This window comes from Chelon labrosus (assembly GCF_963514085.1).
Source record: "Chelon labrosus genome assembly, chromosome: 2".
Taxonomy (NCBI): domain Eukaryota; kingdom Metazoa; phylum Chordata; class Actinopteri; order Mugiliformes; family Mugilidae; genus Chelon; species Chelon labrosus.
This window is the reverse complement of record NC_140338.1, coordinates 4,122,705-4,138,664: the sequence shown is the minus strand read 5'-3', so window position 1 is coordinate 4,138,664 and position 15,960 is coordinate 4,122,705. Positions and strand designations below refer to the sequence as shown.

Genomic DNA, 15,960 nt, shown 5'->3' with positions numbered 1-15,960 from the left:
TTCCTCGAAGCTTCAGTGACACAGTGGTCTATTAGGACACCTAGTGGACAATAAAAAGTAGTACAATCGAGACGTGTCTTACTGGTTCATGCTTGTATGGGACTTGATTTGCCATGCACATTCCTGTTCGACGACATTACATGGATATGTGGTTTAAAGCTGATAATAAATAAATTATATACATGTTCGGTAGACTGCTACAAGGGTCATCATATACATGCACTTAGTTTTTTTATTAACATGTATATGTCACAGCCGGGGAGAAAACGGAGGCCAGACATATGGACTCATTTCCAGTTTACCTTCACTGAAAACAAGACGCATTGCAAACCGTGTGGACCTACTATCGCCGGTAAAAACACAACGAACTTGAAGCGACACTTGCAAGCGAGTTATCCTGAAATCCATACGAAGGTAAGCTAGTTAGCTCGTTAGCTCCAAAATGCATGTCATGGCTGTCTACGGTATCTACTACTGTGTGCTGTTCAGTGTTTTAAGTTTGTTAAGAGTTGCTACCTTCGCTAGTTTTGGTTTATCAAGTGCAAATACAACTGAGGCCCAAATTGAATTTGGTTTAGGTGCAATAACTAGCAACTCTGGTTACGTTAACGAGCTGTAGCTCAGCATGTTAGCATGTTAGCCATTGCAGTTTGTTCAAATGGAATGAGTGAAATCTAGGCCAATAAGCATTGCACATTTAAACATTAATACCATTCCATAACAGATGTTTTTAGATAGATAGATAGATAGATAGATAGATACTTTATTAATCCCGAGGGAAATTCAAGCATCCAGTAGCAGTAACATACACTGAACATACAATACAAAAGCTATATAAAAAATAGAAAGTGACTAGAATTAAAATGTTTTATATAACTATAAACTATGTTAAAATATAAAGTGACCTGTTAAAAATATAAAGTGACCAGTAGAAGTAGAAGGTTTTTTTTTGTTTTGTTTTTTTATAAATATGAGAGCTTTTTTTTTATAAATATGAGAGCTACAAATGGGAAAAAATGAATGAAAATCACAGTCACCACATGTAGCAGAGGTAGACAGACATGGTAATGACAGAGTGTTTTTATTGTATCTTCAGAAATACAAGTTAATCTAAAAAACATGGATTACCGTTAAAACTTTATATTTTAGCCAACTAAAATTACTATGTATTTAGTTGACTAAAATCCAATGATTTTTAGTCAACTAAAACTAGACTAAAACTAAAATAGTTTAGTCAAAAGACTATGACTAAAACTAAATTAAAATTTGCTGTCAAAATTAACACTGAACCCGTGTGTGTTGGTATGGCAGTTGCCATGGTGATTATCCAGCTAGACTCTAGTATACAAACGTACTAGAATATATATATAAGACTAGGATTACTTTTACATATAACATTTTAGACATTGTCTGCATATCATGAAAATATGTAAAACAATATAAAACAAAATAAAAATAAAATATCAGAAAAATAAAATTAAAACAAAATGTCCTGTAGCATTCACTGTGGGAGTCTGTTGGAGAATGAGGTCCACTGTCCCTCTATTGTCTGGTGGAGTGGATGAGATGGATTGTCCATGATGGAGAGCAGTTTGTTCAGTGTCCTCCTGTCCCTCACTGAGACAAACGTCTCCGACTCACTGCCAATTAAATGAATGAGGTCTGTCACACCTGCTCAATGTTTTGTTCATCCTTGTTTATTTATAATTTAATGATTCAATCTACAATCTGGAACTTTGCGTCAGCAGACAGGACAGGAGACTGGTGGCTCTGGATATGGGCCATTACTTTTTGTGCGTTATTGTTGCTGCTATTATTCATATTTACTGATTTACTACGCGCACTCCGGCCACTATTTGTGGATCATGGAACGCACATATGTGATAGTTGTAAATGCCATCTCCAATTCCTGTGGATTGTTTTGGCTCCAGCTAAGCCCCGCCCACTAAAGATTTAATATATATATATTAAATATCAAATAAAAACAACCATGTAAACCACCAAACACCTCCCTGTGGGAAAAAAATATATATATTAAATTCTGACCAGGAGGCAGATTTGGTCATCTGACAATCATGCTCTGTGGTGAAGTCAGCACCGCCCACCTAATTAACATACCAACACTGTAAATCCAATGATGAGGAAAATACGTAAAAATGCATTTTGTAGGCATCTTGACCGTGACATTTATTGTTCATTCACGCTGTAATCAGCTGTTTCAGTTGTCAGACCTGCTGTGGTTTACAGACACTGGAGAGGTCACACTCCAACCACTAGATGGCGGCCTCAGGTCGAGCAGCGAGACAGGGAGTCGGTCCAGTGGAGACTATAAAGACAAAGTAAGAGGCAGGTTGATTCAGTCATTGCCCATCAGCTCACTGATAATGGACACTCTGAGGACAACAGTGTTCTTCCTTCTCCAGCTGGCGGCTTCTTCTGTGGCGGTAAGAAACTTTCATCATCATCATCATCAATCATTACATGTTGATAGTTCTGAGATAACTGCCTGTGAGATTAACAGATGATTGGAAGTCCTCAATCTATTTAAGAATAATTATATAAAATCCTCTAACATGCTGTAGGACAGGTTTTTATGTATGTACAGTGAGGCCCAGAAATATCTGGACAGTGACACAGTCTCCATGATTTGGGCTTTTCATGCCACCACAATGGATATGAAAGGAAACAATTGAGATGCAGTGGAAGTGAGGTTTAACTCAAGGGTTTGAACAAAAATATCCCATCAGACATTTAGGAATCGCAACCTGTTTTTATACAAATTAAACGATTTTCATTTTTAATACTTCGCTGAGAACCCTTTGCGGGCAGTGACTGCCTGAAGTCTGGGACCCCACGGACGTCACTTAACTCTGGGTTTCCTCCTTCCCTGCAGCTGTCTTCAGCTGTTGCTTGTTTGTGGGTCTTGCTGACCTGAGTTTTGTATCTTCTTTATAGTCGGTCCTTCATCGAGACTTTACTTTATCGAGGCCGACAAACAAACCAAATCCAGAACATTTGCACCACCGTGCCTCACGTCTGCTCTGAGGTTCTTCTCCTGAAAAGCTCTCTAGCCCCACTTGCTTCCTCGGGTGAGTTCTTGACTGTTTTCCAGCTTTAAGGTGTCGTTCTGTTTCCGTCCAGGCCCCCCTGCCCTGTGAGGAGAAGGTGGTTCACCTGGAGGCGGAGATCCGGGGTCTGAAGAACGTGATCGACGATCAGAACCGCTACATCCTGGAGCTCCACAGCAGCCAGGTCCAGCAGCTGCAACATCTACCCAACGCATACCTGGGCCCCGATAACCTCTACAGAGGTAGGGCCTGTACTTCATTTGAATCCAGTCCATAGTCTGCAGGACAGCTACACCACCTGTCCTCCCAGAGTCAGGTACAGGTGAGATAGCAGCGGGAGGAGCTATCTAACATGTCTTTGTTTCTCTTGGGTTCTACGTCCCGTGTTTTGTTGAGTGCAGACTGCACCGAGGTCTTTGCAGATGGAAACGTGGCCGACGGGCTCTACGTGATCCGCCCGGACGGCTCTCCCACCGCCCTGAGCGTCTACTGCGACATGAACAACGGAGGAGGGTGGACCGTCTTCCAGAGGAGGAGAGACGGCAAGGAGAGCTTCGACAGGTGCGTGTCGAAACACTCTGGGATCTGCTCTGTGGACGCTTCGACCCTCAGCGTTTGTGCTGTGTTTGTGCAGGGCGTGGGTGGAGTACAAGCACGGGTTCGGTGACCTCTTCTCCCCCGACGGAGAATTCTGGCTGGGCAACGAACCTCTGCACCACCTGACCTCGCAAGGTGAGTGCGCCCGAGCGTTTGGACGGTCTGTCAAACACATTACGACGTGGTCACTTGAAGTAACTCGCTCATCTTACAGGAAACTACGACCTGCGCGTCGACATGGAGGACTTTGAGGGTAACCAGCGATACGCAGAGTACAAGAACTTCAAGGTGGACGATGAAAAGGTGAAACTGTGTTATTTATTTTTCTGAACTGAAGCAGAATTGTTGTGGTTTTTAAGCAAAGACTCCAAACTGCATCAAATCAATAATCTGATTTAAAATCCAAACAACAACAAACTGGCAAAACTGGACTTAGACGTAGAGTTTCCAGAAGACGTTTCATCGTCATCCAAGCAGCAAATCATCCTCCAGAAACTCTACAAGTTTTTTTTCCTGATACATAACGACTTGGATGGCTGAGAACCTCCACAGACAAATCAGATTTTTACCACTGCGTCTGTAACCTTGTTCTCTAATTTTCCCACAACAGTCTTATTTAGACTATATAGGCTTGTACGACCTCCACTACCAAAAACAACTGCAAGGACGTCTCCTTGTTCTCCTTCCCATGTTCACCAGTTCCACATCTTTTAACCCATTCCTCTACTTATCCAACTAATGATTTATTTTGTGACTCTGTAACTATCTCCACTTTATGCTGTATAACATCCCCCTTGACTCTTTTCTCTTCCCTCCATAGTTTTAGACGATGAAAAGTCGCTGAATGAAACTGCTACTAACAAAACATTAATTTTGGCAGCTATTTTATACGTCGTCTCACTTTAGAACATAGACTGTATATAAATATGGACTACATGTCCCCTCTTCCTTGCATTGGCCAAACTGACGGTATTTTTCCAGGGACACGTTTGGCGCCATCTTGTGAGTTTGGATCTAGAGTCTGATCAGTACCATCCGTGGGTGGAGCCACGTGGAGTCGCGATATCGATGTCCCGCCCACACTTCCTGCAGACTCACTCGCGTCTTTGTTTAATTAATACCACGCTCTGCTCTATATCCACTAGTTACAAGGAAATGTTGAATTATACAGTGGAGTAGTTTATTTTTTTTTACAACTCTCGTGGTCTCACTTTATGGAGCGGTTGACATGGCAACTAGTAGCCTCGGTGACATCACATCCTGTTTCTATAGCGTCAAATAACAAACTAAAACGAAACATATCAACATTATATTAACTACCTAAAATGACATCCCTGAAAGAAATTATTTGACGCGTATTTTAGTGTTTTAGTTTGGCCCAAGTCCCGCCCACTAACATGAAGGGGGTGGAGCTTATGACATATACTACAGCCAGACACCAGGGGGAGCTCTACTTGCTTTGGCTTCACTTATGAGGAGCTGTTCCGTCGTCCATCTTTATACAGTCTATGCTTTAGATCAATTTATGAAGCTTATATATGTAAAAACAAAACAAAACTTTAAAAACCATAAAGACTGAACATATTTTAAAACAAAAGCTTGCAACCTGAATGGTTTTCTGTATTAATTTGTATTTGGACTTGTACGCAAGAAGGATTCAGTACAGGAACTATATTTATGGACAATTTTAGTTAAATGGTAAATGCTAATCCATTATCCACTCCACTGTCCACTGTTTGAATATATATCAGTTAAATATCAGAAGGCAATAACTTCAAATTAATGCTGCGATGAATTTAACTCTCTGCTCTCTCTAAGGACCGGTACCAGTTACATCTGGGAGAGTACACTGGGAATGCAGGGGACGCCTGGACCGGTCCGGTCTTGGGATCGGACGGGGTAAAGTTCAGCACCTTTGACCACCCGAACGACCAGCCCAACGACGGCGACGACGTCCGCTGCATCAGACACACCAAGTCAGGGTGGTGGTTCAGCAGGTTCTTGTTTCACTTTGTCTAAAAGTTATTATTCAGCCACGAAGAAGAATTTTAAGTGCATGTCATAAATTATTTCAGTTTTACTCTTTAAAAACTTTTTCCTCGCAGGTGCGACGCCGGCAACCTGAACGGTCATTACTACAACGGGCCGTACAAAGCCATGGCCGACGACGGGGTGGTGTGGTACACGTGGCACGGCTGGTGGTACTCCATCAAGTCCGTGGTCATGATGGTGCGAGCCTCCGACCTTGAGCGTCCGCCGCCGCCGCCTCCGGCCATCGGCCCGTTACCGTCGACTCACCTCCAACATGTCTGACCTCTGTTACCACATTTAGTTTTTACAATATTTCTTTTTGCCATTTTTTTTTTTAAATAAAAACCGACAGTTTTGCGTAATCTGATGTTGCATCGTGTTTATTCCGTGTCCAAAATAACTGAACATTGTACACTGAGGCATTATGGGTACATCTGAGGTTTTTTTTTTTTTTCCAGGACAAACAACACACAAAGTTTTTTTTTTTGGGATCAGTCAGGGAGATGTCTCTGTGGTTTATTTATACGGGACCCAAAGAGAAGACAACTATCAGCTAATCAGTCTCCAGCTTTTGTCTTGTTTCTGTTTGGGCACACGGTGATTACAGAGAGTTTTTTGGGGGTTTTATTCTCTTGTTAATGAGAAATTTACAGTGACGCTTAGAAGTATTTCAGAATTTTCTTCATAAAAATGACTCAAAACATCAGTCCAATCAGAGTCCATGTGTTCAGAATTCAATATAATGAGGCTCAGGTGTGGTTCAGTTCCTGGTTTAGTTTAAATAAATCAGGGATTTGTCTCAGTCTGATCTTCTCAACACATGTTTGCGGAAGTGTATGATGGCAACGGACAAAGGAGCTTTCTGAGGGGCTCAGAAAAAGAGTTGTTGTTGCTCATCAGGCTGGAAAAGGTTCTAAAACCATCTTTTAAGAGTTTGGAACCCACCAATAATCCACAGTCAGACAGATTGAAGAAACCCAACCAAGATCGGTCCATAATAGTCTGAGAGGTCCTAAAGGAACCCAGGGGAACTTCTAAACAGCTAAAGGCCTCTCTCACATTGGCTAATGTTAATGTTGATGAATCCAGGATATATAATATTTCTGTTTCATGTGTTTGATTGGGTTCTCTTTGTCTACTGGATCAGGAGCTGATGAAGTTTTGAGTCATTTTTATGCAGAAATGTAGAAAATCCTGAAGGACACAAAAACCTTTAAGCATCACTGAATGATGATGTGTTAAATATACTGCATATTTGGCTCTGAGATGGTGAGTTTGCTTAAACATCCTAAGGTGATTACATTCCACGTAGCAGATTAAGGTAGAGGTTGTGAGGAGCTTCGGATCAAAGGGTCAGTAACTCAGTTCAGTCCCTGCTCGTACTCAGAAGGACAGGAAGTCCATCCTCTTCTTGCAGGAGGTCCAAAGCAGGTCAGTGATTGAGCTTCGCTCTTTGGAAAAAAAAAACAAAAAAAACACACAAACGTCTCTAAATGAAGGGGGAAAAAAAAGGCAAAACAATCCACGCAGGTCCGCCGCGGAGTACCCGTCACTTGATGATTCACCAAAAACCCAAACAAACTCCGAGACCGTTTCCACGAAATCCAAGGTTCGTTCTCGTCCACCTCCGAAGAGGAGACGAGAACGGAGTCCGACTGAAACTGTACATCATAACGGAAAAAAACACGTAAAAGGCAATGATAGTCACGGCGGGGCTGAGGCGCTATTTACAGACCCTGAGGAGGAGTGCCTGGTGTTCAGTTCTCTTCAGAAAAAGAAGAAAGCTTTGTTGGAGAATCAGGCTGATTGAGAGAAAGGCCAGTCCTCAGACTTAAGTGCATCGGTGCCACTGCAACGTCTTCGCTTTCAAAAATAAGCGTTTATTCGACTATGTACAAGTCTATCGTTGGATTCGCGTCCAACAAGACGACCGGCCGGGGGTCGCGCTCCGTCGCTGAGGCCGAGGCGGGTGACGAGGAGTTGAGCGGCCATGTTTTCGGGGGTTATCTGGGAGATAAGGGCGCAGCTGTGGGGAAGGAGGCGGAGTTCCGGGGCGAGCCGTAGGGCGAGGTGGGCGAGAGGCGGCGGGGGCTCGCCAGCAGGTCGCCGTTCTGCAGCTTCCACAGCAGCTCCTCGTTCTCCATGGACAGACGCTTGTTGACCTTGGACTCCTTCTGCAGAGTCTGCTGGAGAATGGCCTGCTCGCTGGACAGCTGCCTGCAGGGGGAGACAGAGAGCTGTGAGACTCAGAGGACAGACCAGAGACGTCCTTAAGGGACGCCTGGACTTTAAACTACAGCAGCGGAAATGTGCTTCTTCTCCTCCTTCCCCTCCTCCCCCAACTCCTCATCTTCTTCTCCTCCCACCAAATCTTCTTCTACCCCTCTCCTCCACCTCCCTAGTCTTCTTCCTCTCCTCCTCCTCCTCCTCTTAACTCCTGTTCCTCTCCTCCCCCTAACTCACTCCTCTTCCTCTCCTCCTCCCAACTCCTCTTCTTCTTCTTCCTCTCTTTCTAACTCTTCTCCTCCTCCTAAATCCTCTTCCTCTCCTCCTCTTCTTCCTTTCCTCCTCCTAACTCCTCATCCTCTCCTCATCCTCTCCTCCTCCTCCTCACTCTTCTTCCTCTCCTCCTCCTAACTCCTCATCCTCTCCTCCTCCTCCTCACTGCTCTTCTTCTTCTCCTCCTCCTAACTCCTCTTCCTCCTCACTCCTCTTCCTCTCCTCCTCCTCACTGCTTTTCCTCTCCTCCTCCTCCTAACTCCTCTTCCTCTCCTCCTCCTCCTCCTCCTCTCTTCCACCTCACTCCTCTTCCTCTCCTCCTCCTCCTCCTCCTCCCTCTCCTCCTCCTCCTCCTCCTCCCTCTCCTCCTCCTCTTCCTCTCCTCCTCCTCCTAACTACTCTTCCTCTTCTCCTCCTCCTCCTCCTCCTAGCTCTTGTCTGTCGTTCTTACTTGGAGATGGCAGCGTGTTTGTCCATCCTAGCCTTGTAGTCCTCGTTCTCCTGCTGCACCTTCTTCAGACACTCCTCCAGCTTCACGTTGTCCTCCACCTAAAAACACCAACAGTCACGTCACCGATGAGACAAACAACACGTGGACAGTTGGACAGTTTGACGGTGGTTTAAACTAATGCTGCCGACCAGTTTGTCCATCTCCATGAGCCTCTTCTCCTTCTGGTGCAGCTGGTTGTTCTTGATCTCCAGAACCACCTTCAGACTCTCCAGCTCCTGCTCCAGGTAAACCGTGTGCGAGTCCTTCTGCTCAAACAAACACAGCCGTCGTTAGCTTCGTCGTTAGCTTCGTCGCTGCGTGGACGAATTTAACTTGAAACGGCTCTAGAGTTCTTTACCAGATTCTTGTCGCTGAGTATGCGCCTCCTCTCCTCCTCGGCTCGCAGCTTCTCGTTCAGATCCTCCTTCTCTGCTGCCAGCTCAGATATCTTCTCCTGGTCAGAGACACAGAGACTCCTCTATCAGCAATCACTCAACATCGGTCAACGTCCACATCTTCATCATCAGAGAAGATGATGAAGACGATTAAATCATCAGCTGCACATCATACACCCTAACTCCTCCTCCTCCCCCCCAACTCTTTTCTATATTCTCCTCCTACTTAACTCTTCTTCCTCTCCTCCTTCTTCTCCTCCCCCCAACTCTCTTTCTTCTTAATCTCCTTCTAACTCATCTTATTCTCCTCCTCCTCCTCCTCATTCGTCTTCTTCTCCTCCTCACAATTCTCCTCCTTTTCCTCCTAACTTTTCTCTTTCTTCTCCTCCTCCTCCTAACCCTTCTCCTCCTCCTCCCTCTTCTTCTTCTTCTCCTCCACCTAACCAGTCTCCTCCACCTCCTCCTCCTAACTTAGTCTAACTGGGACATTGTCTCTTACAGAGAGAGTAGTTTCCGTCTCCGTCAGTGTTTTCTGGAGCTCCTCCAGGTCGGTCTGTTGGATCCTCCTCAGCTCTGAGTGAAGAGGAGACACAGTTAGCATCAGACGACACAGACCCAGTGCTGATGTTCAAAGTGTCGGTTACTCCACCTTGTATGGAGGCGTCGTGCTGCTGTTTCAGAGACTCCATCTCCTGGATGTGACTCACTTCCTGGTTCCTCCTCTCTGCTTCCTGTCGGATCCTCAGCTGCTCCACCTGAAGAGAAGCAGAGCTCCGTCAGAAGATCAACACACAAACACGAATCAAACTGGCAGAGATGTAACCATGACGACGGCTGGATTGAATCAAAGTGTCAAAGATGTAACCATGACGACGGCTGGATTGAATCAAACTGTATCAGAGATGTAACCATGGCGACGGCTGGAATGAATCAAACAGTGGCAGAGATGTAACCATGACGACGACTGGAATGAATCAGTGTCAGAGATGTAACCATGACGACGGCCGTAATGAATCAAACTGTATCAGAGATGTAACCATGACGACGGCTGGATCGAATCAAACTGTATCAGAGATGTAACCATGACGACAGCCGGAATGAATCAGTTTCAGAGATGTAACCATGACGACGACTGGAATGAATCAAAGTGTCAAAGATGTAACCATGACGATGGCCGTAATGAATCAAACTGTATCAGAGATGTAACCATGACGACGGCCGGAATGAATCAGTGTCAGAGATGTAACCATGACAACGGCCGGAATGAATCAAAGTGTCAGAGATGTAACCATGACAACGGCCGGATTGAATCAAACTGTATCAGAGATATAACCATGACAACGGCCGGAATGAATCAAAGTGTCAGAGATGTAACCATGACAACGGCCGGATTGAATCAAACTGTATCAGAGATGTAACCATGACAACGGCTGGATTGAATCAAACTGTATCAGAGATGTAACCATGACGACGGCCGGAATGAATCAGTGTCAGAGATGTAACCATGACGACGGCCGGATTGAATCAAATTGTATCAGCGATGTAACCATGACGATGGCTGGATTGAATTAAACTGTATCAGAGATGTAACCATGACGACGGCCGGATAGCTGTTGTATTCAACTCTGTAATTCTTCCCCAATAAGCTTTGTTCAACCACCAACCACATGTTTACCTGCTGCTCCATTAAGACGCGGTACTTGTCGGCCTCCTCCTGGTACGTCTGGTGGACCTTGTCCCACTCCGTTTGGTAGAAACTCCTCAACCTGAAACAAAGAAGAAAAACAATAAACGAATTGAAACCCTCGACCACAGATTAAATCCCAGCCTCAGCGTCCGTGCGCCGAGCGCCTCACCTTTCCTCCAGCTGCACCAGGTCCTCCTTGTGCTGCTCCTGCAGCCTCTTCAGGGCTTCCTCCAAGCCGACGCGCACCTCCTCCTTCTCCTTCTGCAGACGCTCGCAGCATTGTGACGACGTGACTGCACAGAAACAGGAAAAACAGGAGGAAATAGTTAGAAAAGTAGAAATAATTCTTAATAAGTGTGGGAGAACACAGACTGTATCTCCACCTCTTCAAATTCCAGGGATAAAGGCGGCACCATCTTGTGAGTTTGGAGCCGTAGAGTGTAGGAAAAAGTGGCCGCCATGACAACTCCTCTAAACTAGAACAAAAGCATGTAGAGCTCCCCCTGCTGATTGGCTGCAGTATAGGTCATAAGCTCCGCCCACTCCATGTTAGTGAATGGTAATGTTTGTATATTGAAGTTTCGTTTTAGTTATTTGACGCTATAAAAACAGGAAGTGACATCATGATGATTGACGGAACGTGCAAATAAGAGTTTACAGCGCAACTACTCATTTAGTAGCTTTCACGCAGACAAATGATTATTTATGGCAACTGTCAATCATCACAATATCACATCCTGTTTTTTTTTTTATAACCTCAAATAACTAAAACTTCTCAGAAACATGGACGCTTGAACACGCATCTGCATCCCACCCACTAACATGGAAGGGGGCAGAGCTTACAAACCATACTGCAGCCAGCCACCAGGGGGAGCTCCACATGCTTTGGCTCCACTCTCAACAAGAAAAGGAAAAACACATTTTCTGTGTGTTTGATCATTCGGCTACATTCCAGTTTAATTACGTGACATCCAAGACCCCCCGCCCCCCGCCTTATAAACCAAAACAAACAAAAAAAAAGACATCAGCTCAGAAATATGCAGCAGGACTCATTCCTTCTGAATTAAACTCTTACAAGCACACGCATGCCTCCTACATCCTCCACCTGCATCATCTCCACCACTATTTTGATTTATGTCCAGATTTAAAAAAAGGAAAAAAAACTACACCTGCACACTGAGGGATCTTCTCACTGCTTTAAGAGTTTCCATCAGCTTACAGTTGACACAACAACCCTGCCTGTGATGATGAGAATATTCTGGTTTACTTAACAGCTGGATACAGCTGGAGCAGCTGTGGAGGGAGTGTGTCGCTGTGCTGACGGAGACGCAAAGCCAACGACAGCTGACGGCAACTCAGACACAAGTTCTGCATAAACATATATTCAAGTTTTCATTTTCTAGTTCCATTCAACTGACACGTGTTGCTATTATTTTGACATGGTCCAGTCCACAAACGACATCCTCCACCTTTCTGACGCTGTTTCTACATCAACTTAACAAGCTAACAATCGCTAAAACATCTCAATGTTATCCAAGTTAATTACATTTCTATTGGTATGATACCATGTCACCACAGTCACATTTATATCCGCCAATATAGGGTAGTTAATAATAGAGCAAAAACAGCCGGCCACTTTATTAGGTACACTAGTAAGTGCTCTAAATCTGGTCTCCATGAAGGTTCTGGTACTCAGCATTAGTTTCAAATGTTAAAAATAAGATTTCCAGTCCATGGATTTTTAAAAGCAACTCATTCTTTTCTAATAAACTAAAATAAGTTCCTCAAGGCTCTATTTAAGGTCCTCTTAATTTCACTTTTGAGATTATGTAGACAGATTTTTCGATCTGCCACAACATTAAAACCATTGACAAGAGAAGTTAATAACATCTTGTGACAATTCAATGTTCTGCTGTTAAACGTTTGGACCTGGCATTCATTGGCCACCAGGCACCCCCACCCCATAGCAATGACACTCCTTGATGGCAGCAGCCATCCCCAGCAGGATGCAGCCTGACACTAACAACCCCACTAACAACATTCTGTTGCCAGACTCCACAGGACACCCTCAGAAGGTCCATGTCCATTCTCTGACGAGTCACCAAACGAGACATCTACACAATATTAGGAAGGTGGTCATAATTTTATGCCTGATCTTTGTTTAATATAAACTCAACTGGACATGTTGAGTTTCTAGAATACATGTCAGTATTAACTTACATGTCATCCAAGTAGTTTGGATGTTGCCCGTCAGAAACTCCCATGAACAGGGTTTGTTACAGGTACAGGTTCCAGGTGAGTATCTGGTCATTAATAGACTCTAGTCATGTGACTTTGAGGTGGACACCGCCCACAGACGTTCCTAATTAAAACCTAAACTCACCACCAGTCATTTAGAGCTGAAGACTTGGATGAAACGTCTTCTAGAAACACAACAAGTCCAGTTGTTTCAGCTTTATGTTATTTTGTTTTTGAGTATTGACCCTGACAAACCACTGATGCTAATGTTTGAGCGCTGCCATAAAAACACAGGTGCAGGGAGCAGATGACGGACATGCTGACAGGTTGCAGCCTGTGTGCAGGCGTCTCTCGCTCAGGGCCTCCTTTCATAAGACTGAGCAGCTGCTGCTTCAGTGTTACAGCACAGCTCTTTTCTTTTTTCTTTTTTCCAACGGCAGTTGTTCTGTTCCTGATAAGCTTCATGCTGTGTGTTCATATGCAAATAGGAGAGAGGGGGAGAACGTATGAGCAGTCTCTTACTCAGCTCGTCTCGGAGGTTTGAAAGTTCCAGCGACAGCTCCTTCTTCTGCTTCAAGGTTTCCTCGCGCTGTGAAGAGAAGAAGAAGAAGAAGAGACTCAGTTTGAACTCGAACACTAACAGCAGTTTATCACTTCAAGTCTGACATTGTTTATCCACCACAGAAGGTCTAGTAACTCTCCCCTACTGTTGGAGAACGGTAGATTTAGCCTGAGAGTCGCATTAAAAGGACGTTTTTTGTTCATTTAGAGCCGATCCTGTCTTTAAAGCTTGGTTATATAGTGTCATCACGAGACTGTTTTCATTACTGAAATCTTCGCTAGAGTTTCCTCAATCTGAGTTGGACAACATTTACTTTGACTGAAATCACTGCATCTTTGACATCAAACACGTCAACGTAGACGTTCAGATACTTCATTAACATCCGACCCGAACGATCGCACACGACAAACAGCTGTTTGTGGTTCTGAAAAAGCGGTAGGTAGAGATCCATTAGAAACAGCAGCTGGTACAATATTCTACTGACCACATGATGGCGCTGCTTATTTACAGACACACAAACTGAGATCAGATTTCAAGTGCTGGCTGAGGACGCATGTGGAGACACATTTTAATTAATACCAGGTGTGACCAGATTGCCCAATTCAAGGCCTGAGTGTATTTGTCATTAATACAACATGTCTAGTGTTTCCTTTAATCCCACGGCTGTTTCTGTCTCAGTGTATTAACATCTGTCTGAAACCTGTGGCTTCTGCTTTGGCTTCGGTTGCGCTGAATCATTTTTCTATTGTGGGATTTCTCAGTTAAAAACTAAACTCCAGAAACGAGCAGGCAGTAAAAATCCAAGTATCTCTACAGGCAAAGAAAACTTAACTTCAATTAAGGATGAATAAATAACGACCTGACAAAACCTGAAATGTCACATGTCTGCCCTGCAGCAATGTCAGGTGAACATACCGTCTGCCTTTTTAAATTCAGATTCAGGCGTAGTCTTCAGGGAAATCTCCTCACACTCACTAAATCATTAGTCACCAAAGTGAAGTAAATACCTCCCTCATGACTGTCCTAATGTTCAGTTGATTTTGAAATGGCGCCATAAAGGTGGTGATTCACTCTTGAGGATCATTTTGGAGGATGTAGTTTGTGTCAAAGCAAAAGGAACGTGAGACAATTCAATGGTACGCCATACAGCTGAATCAACATCTTTGTCAGTTATTTGAAACTAATGCTAAATACCAGAACCTTCATAAAGACGAGATTTAAATTTGTTTGTTAAATCTGAAAGCATTCGCTAGTGTACCTAATGTTTTGGCCAGTGAGTGTATATAGGTTGTCGGTTTGTCTCAAAACATGTAAATAATACACGGGGCTTTGGTTTAAGGAATTAACTTACAGGAGAACCGCGCGACATAATCTCAAAGGTGAAGTCAAGAGGACCTTAAACAGAGCCTTGCGGAACTTAAATTAGTTTATTAGAACACAGGAGCTGCCTTAAAAACTTAACTCACGGACTGGAAAGTTGGAGTTTATTGACATTCTTGATCAAGTTTTTCTGAGTACGTCCAGTTCTTACTTTAAATTAAATTATAATTACTCACTCAACCTGACCCGGACCCATGTATGTGATTCTACACAGGCATACGGGGACAGTGGACTTAGGGGGTCCCTGGACCGATAAGATTTTTTTTTACTACAACACGATACAGTTCAATAGTAATAAATGATGAAAACACATTTGAATCAACAGCTCTCAAACTCACGCTGAATGCCACGACTGTTTTCACTCGCGTACCTAATGAACTGGCAAGGGAGTGCAAGACACGTGGGACTAACGTACATTTTCCCCAGCGTACAAAGTGCAAACCGCTGCGCTCCACAACACAACACCACATCTGAATGAGTCACACTGACTCTTTTGCAGCATCAGCAGCTTTTACGACAGCTGTGGAGGGATTTACCACGGAAACACACTAAAACGTGGTAAAGTCCATCTGCTGTCCGAAGGCTCAGGAACAAAGAGCGCTCCCCCCTAAGCGAGCTGTGTCCGAGTTTAAGGAGAGTTTCTCTGGAATAAAAGCAGAACGTACCGAGCAGCTGAAACGGAAACAAACCTTGCGTTTCTTCTTGCGGTGATGATGGGAAGCCTTGCTGGGCTTTGAGTGGGGTTTGCTCTCGGTGGAGCCCATGTCTGCAGGAATGAAGAAACACTCCCGTCCGTCCTCCCTTGTCACCGGCTGACACAAACTACTACAAAGCACACACTTTCTCCTCCCTCTCTCTACCTGTTCACCACAGACCTACCCTCCTCCCTCCATCTGTTCCTCCTCCTCCTGCTGCTGCTGTTGCTGCTGCTGCTTGGATTCGGCATGACGGAGGAATGCGAGTTATTTCTGCACCGCCTCCCTTTCGCTTCATGTCTTTACTCTTATCTGACT

At 44.3% G+C, this 15,960-nt stretch overlaps 2 protein-coding genes across 3 annotated transcripts in view; one reads left to right on the top strand and one right to left on the bottom strand.

The window, feature by feature from the left end:
• Window positions 1–2,384: 2,384 nt before the first annotated feature.
• Window positions 2,385–6,008, top strand: LOC311506545 (fibrinogen-like protein 1; the record flags this gene model as incomplete). The annotated part of the gene is made up of 7 exons (XM_084570537.1): window positions 2,385–2,444; window positions 3,142–3,310; window positions 3,470–3,629; window positions 3,703–3,800; window positions 3,880–3,968; window positions 5,484–5,662; window positions 5,771–6,008. 7 exons carry the CDS (start codon window positions 2,385–2,387, stop codon window positions 5,976–5,978), a joined length of 963 nt encoding a protein of 320 aa, XP_084426663.1. The 3' UTR covers window positions 5,979–6,008.
• A 52-nt stretch (window positions 6,009–6,060) lies between these two features.
• The window catches only part of LOC311496777 (uncharacterized protein), a 30,094-nt gene continuing 20,194 nt past the window's right edge, over window positions 6,061–15,960 (bottom strand). For both annotated transcript variants that reach the window (XM_084556759.1, XM_084556758.1), the window contains 9 exons: window positions 13,528–13,594; window positions 10,937–11,060; window positions 10,756–10,846; window positions 9,730–9,835; window positions 9,580–9,653; window positions 9,044–9,139; window positions 8,835–8,951; window positions 8,647–8,744; window positions 6,061–7,913 (listed from right to left, as the gene is read on the bottom strand). In XM_084556759.1, the coding sequence (XP_084412885.1) occupies window positions 7,700–7,913; window positions 8,647–8,744; window positions 8,835–8,951; window positions 9,044–9,139; window positions 9,580–9,653; window positions 9,730–9,835; window positions 10,756–10,846; window positions 10,937–11,060; window positions 13,528–13,594 (987 nt within the window). In that variant the 3' untranslated portion in view covers window positions 6,061–7,699. The remainder of the gene's footprint in view (window positions 7,914–8,646; window positions 8,745–8,834; window positions 8,952–9,043; window positions 9,140–9,579; window positions 9,654–9,729; window positions 9,836–10,755; window positions 10,847–10,936; window positions 11,061–13,527; window positions 13,595–15,960) is intronic.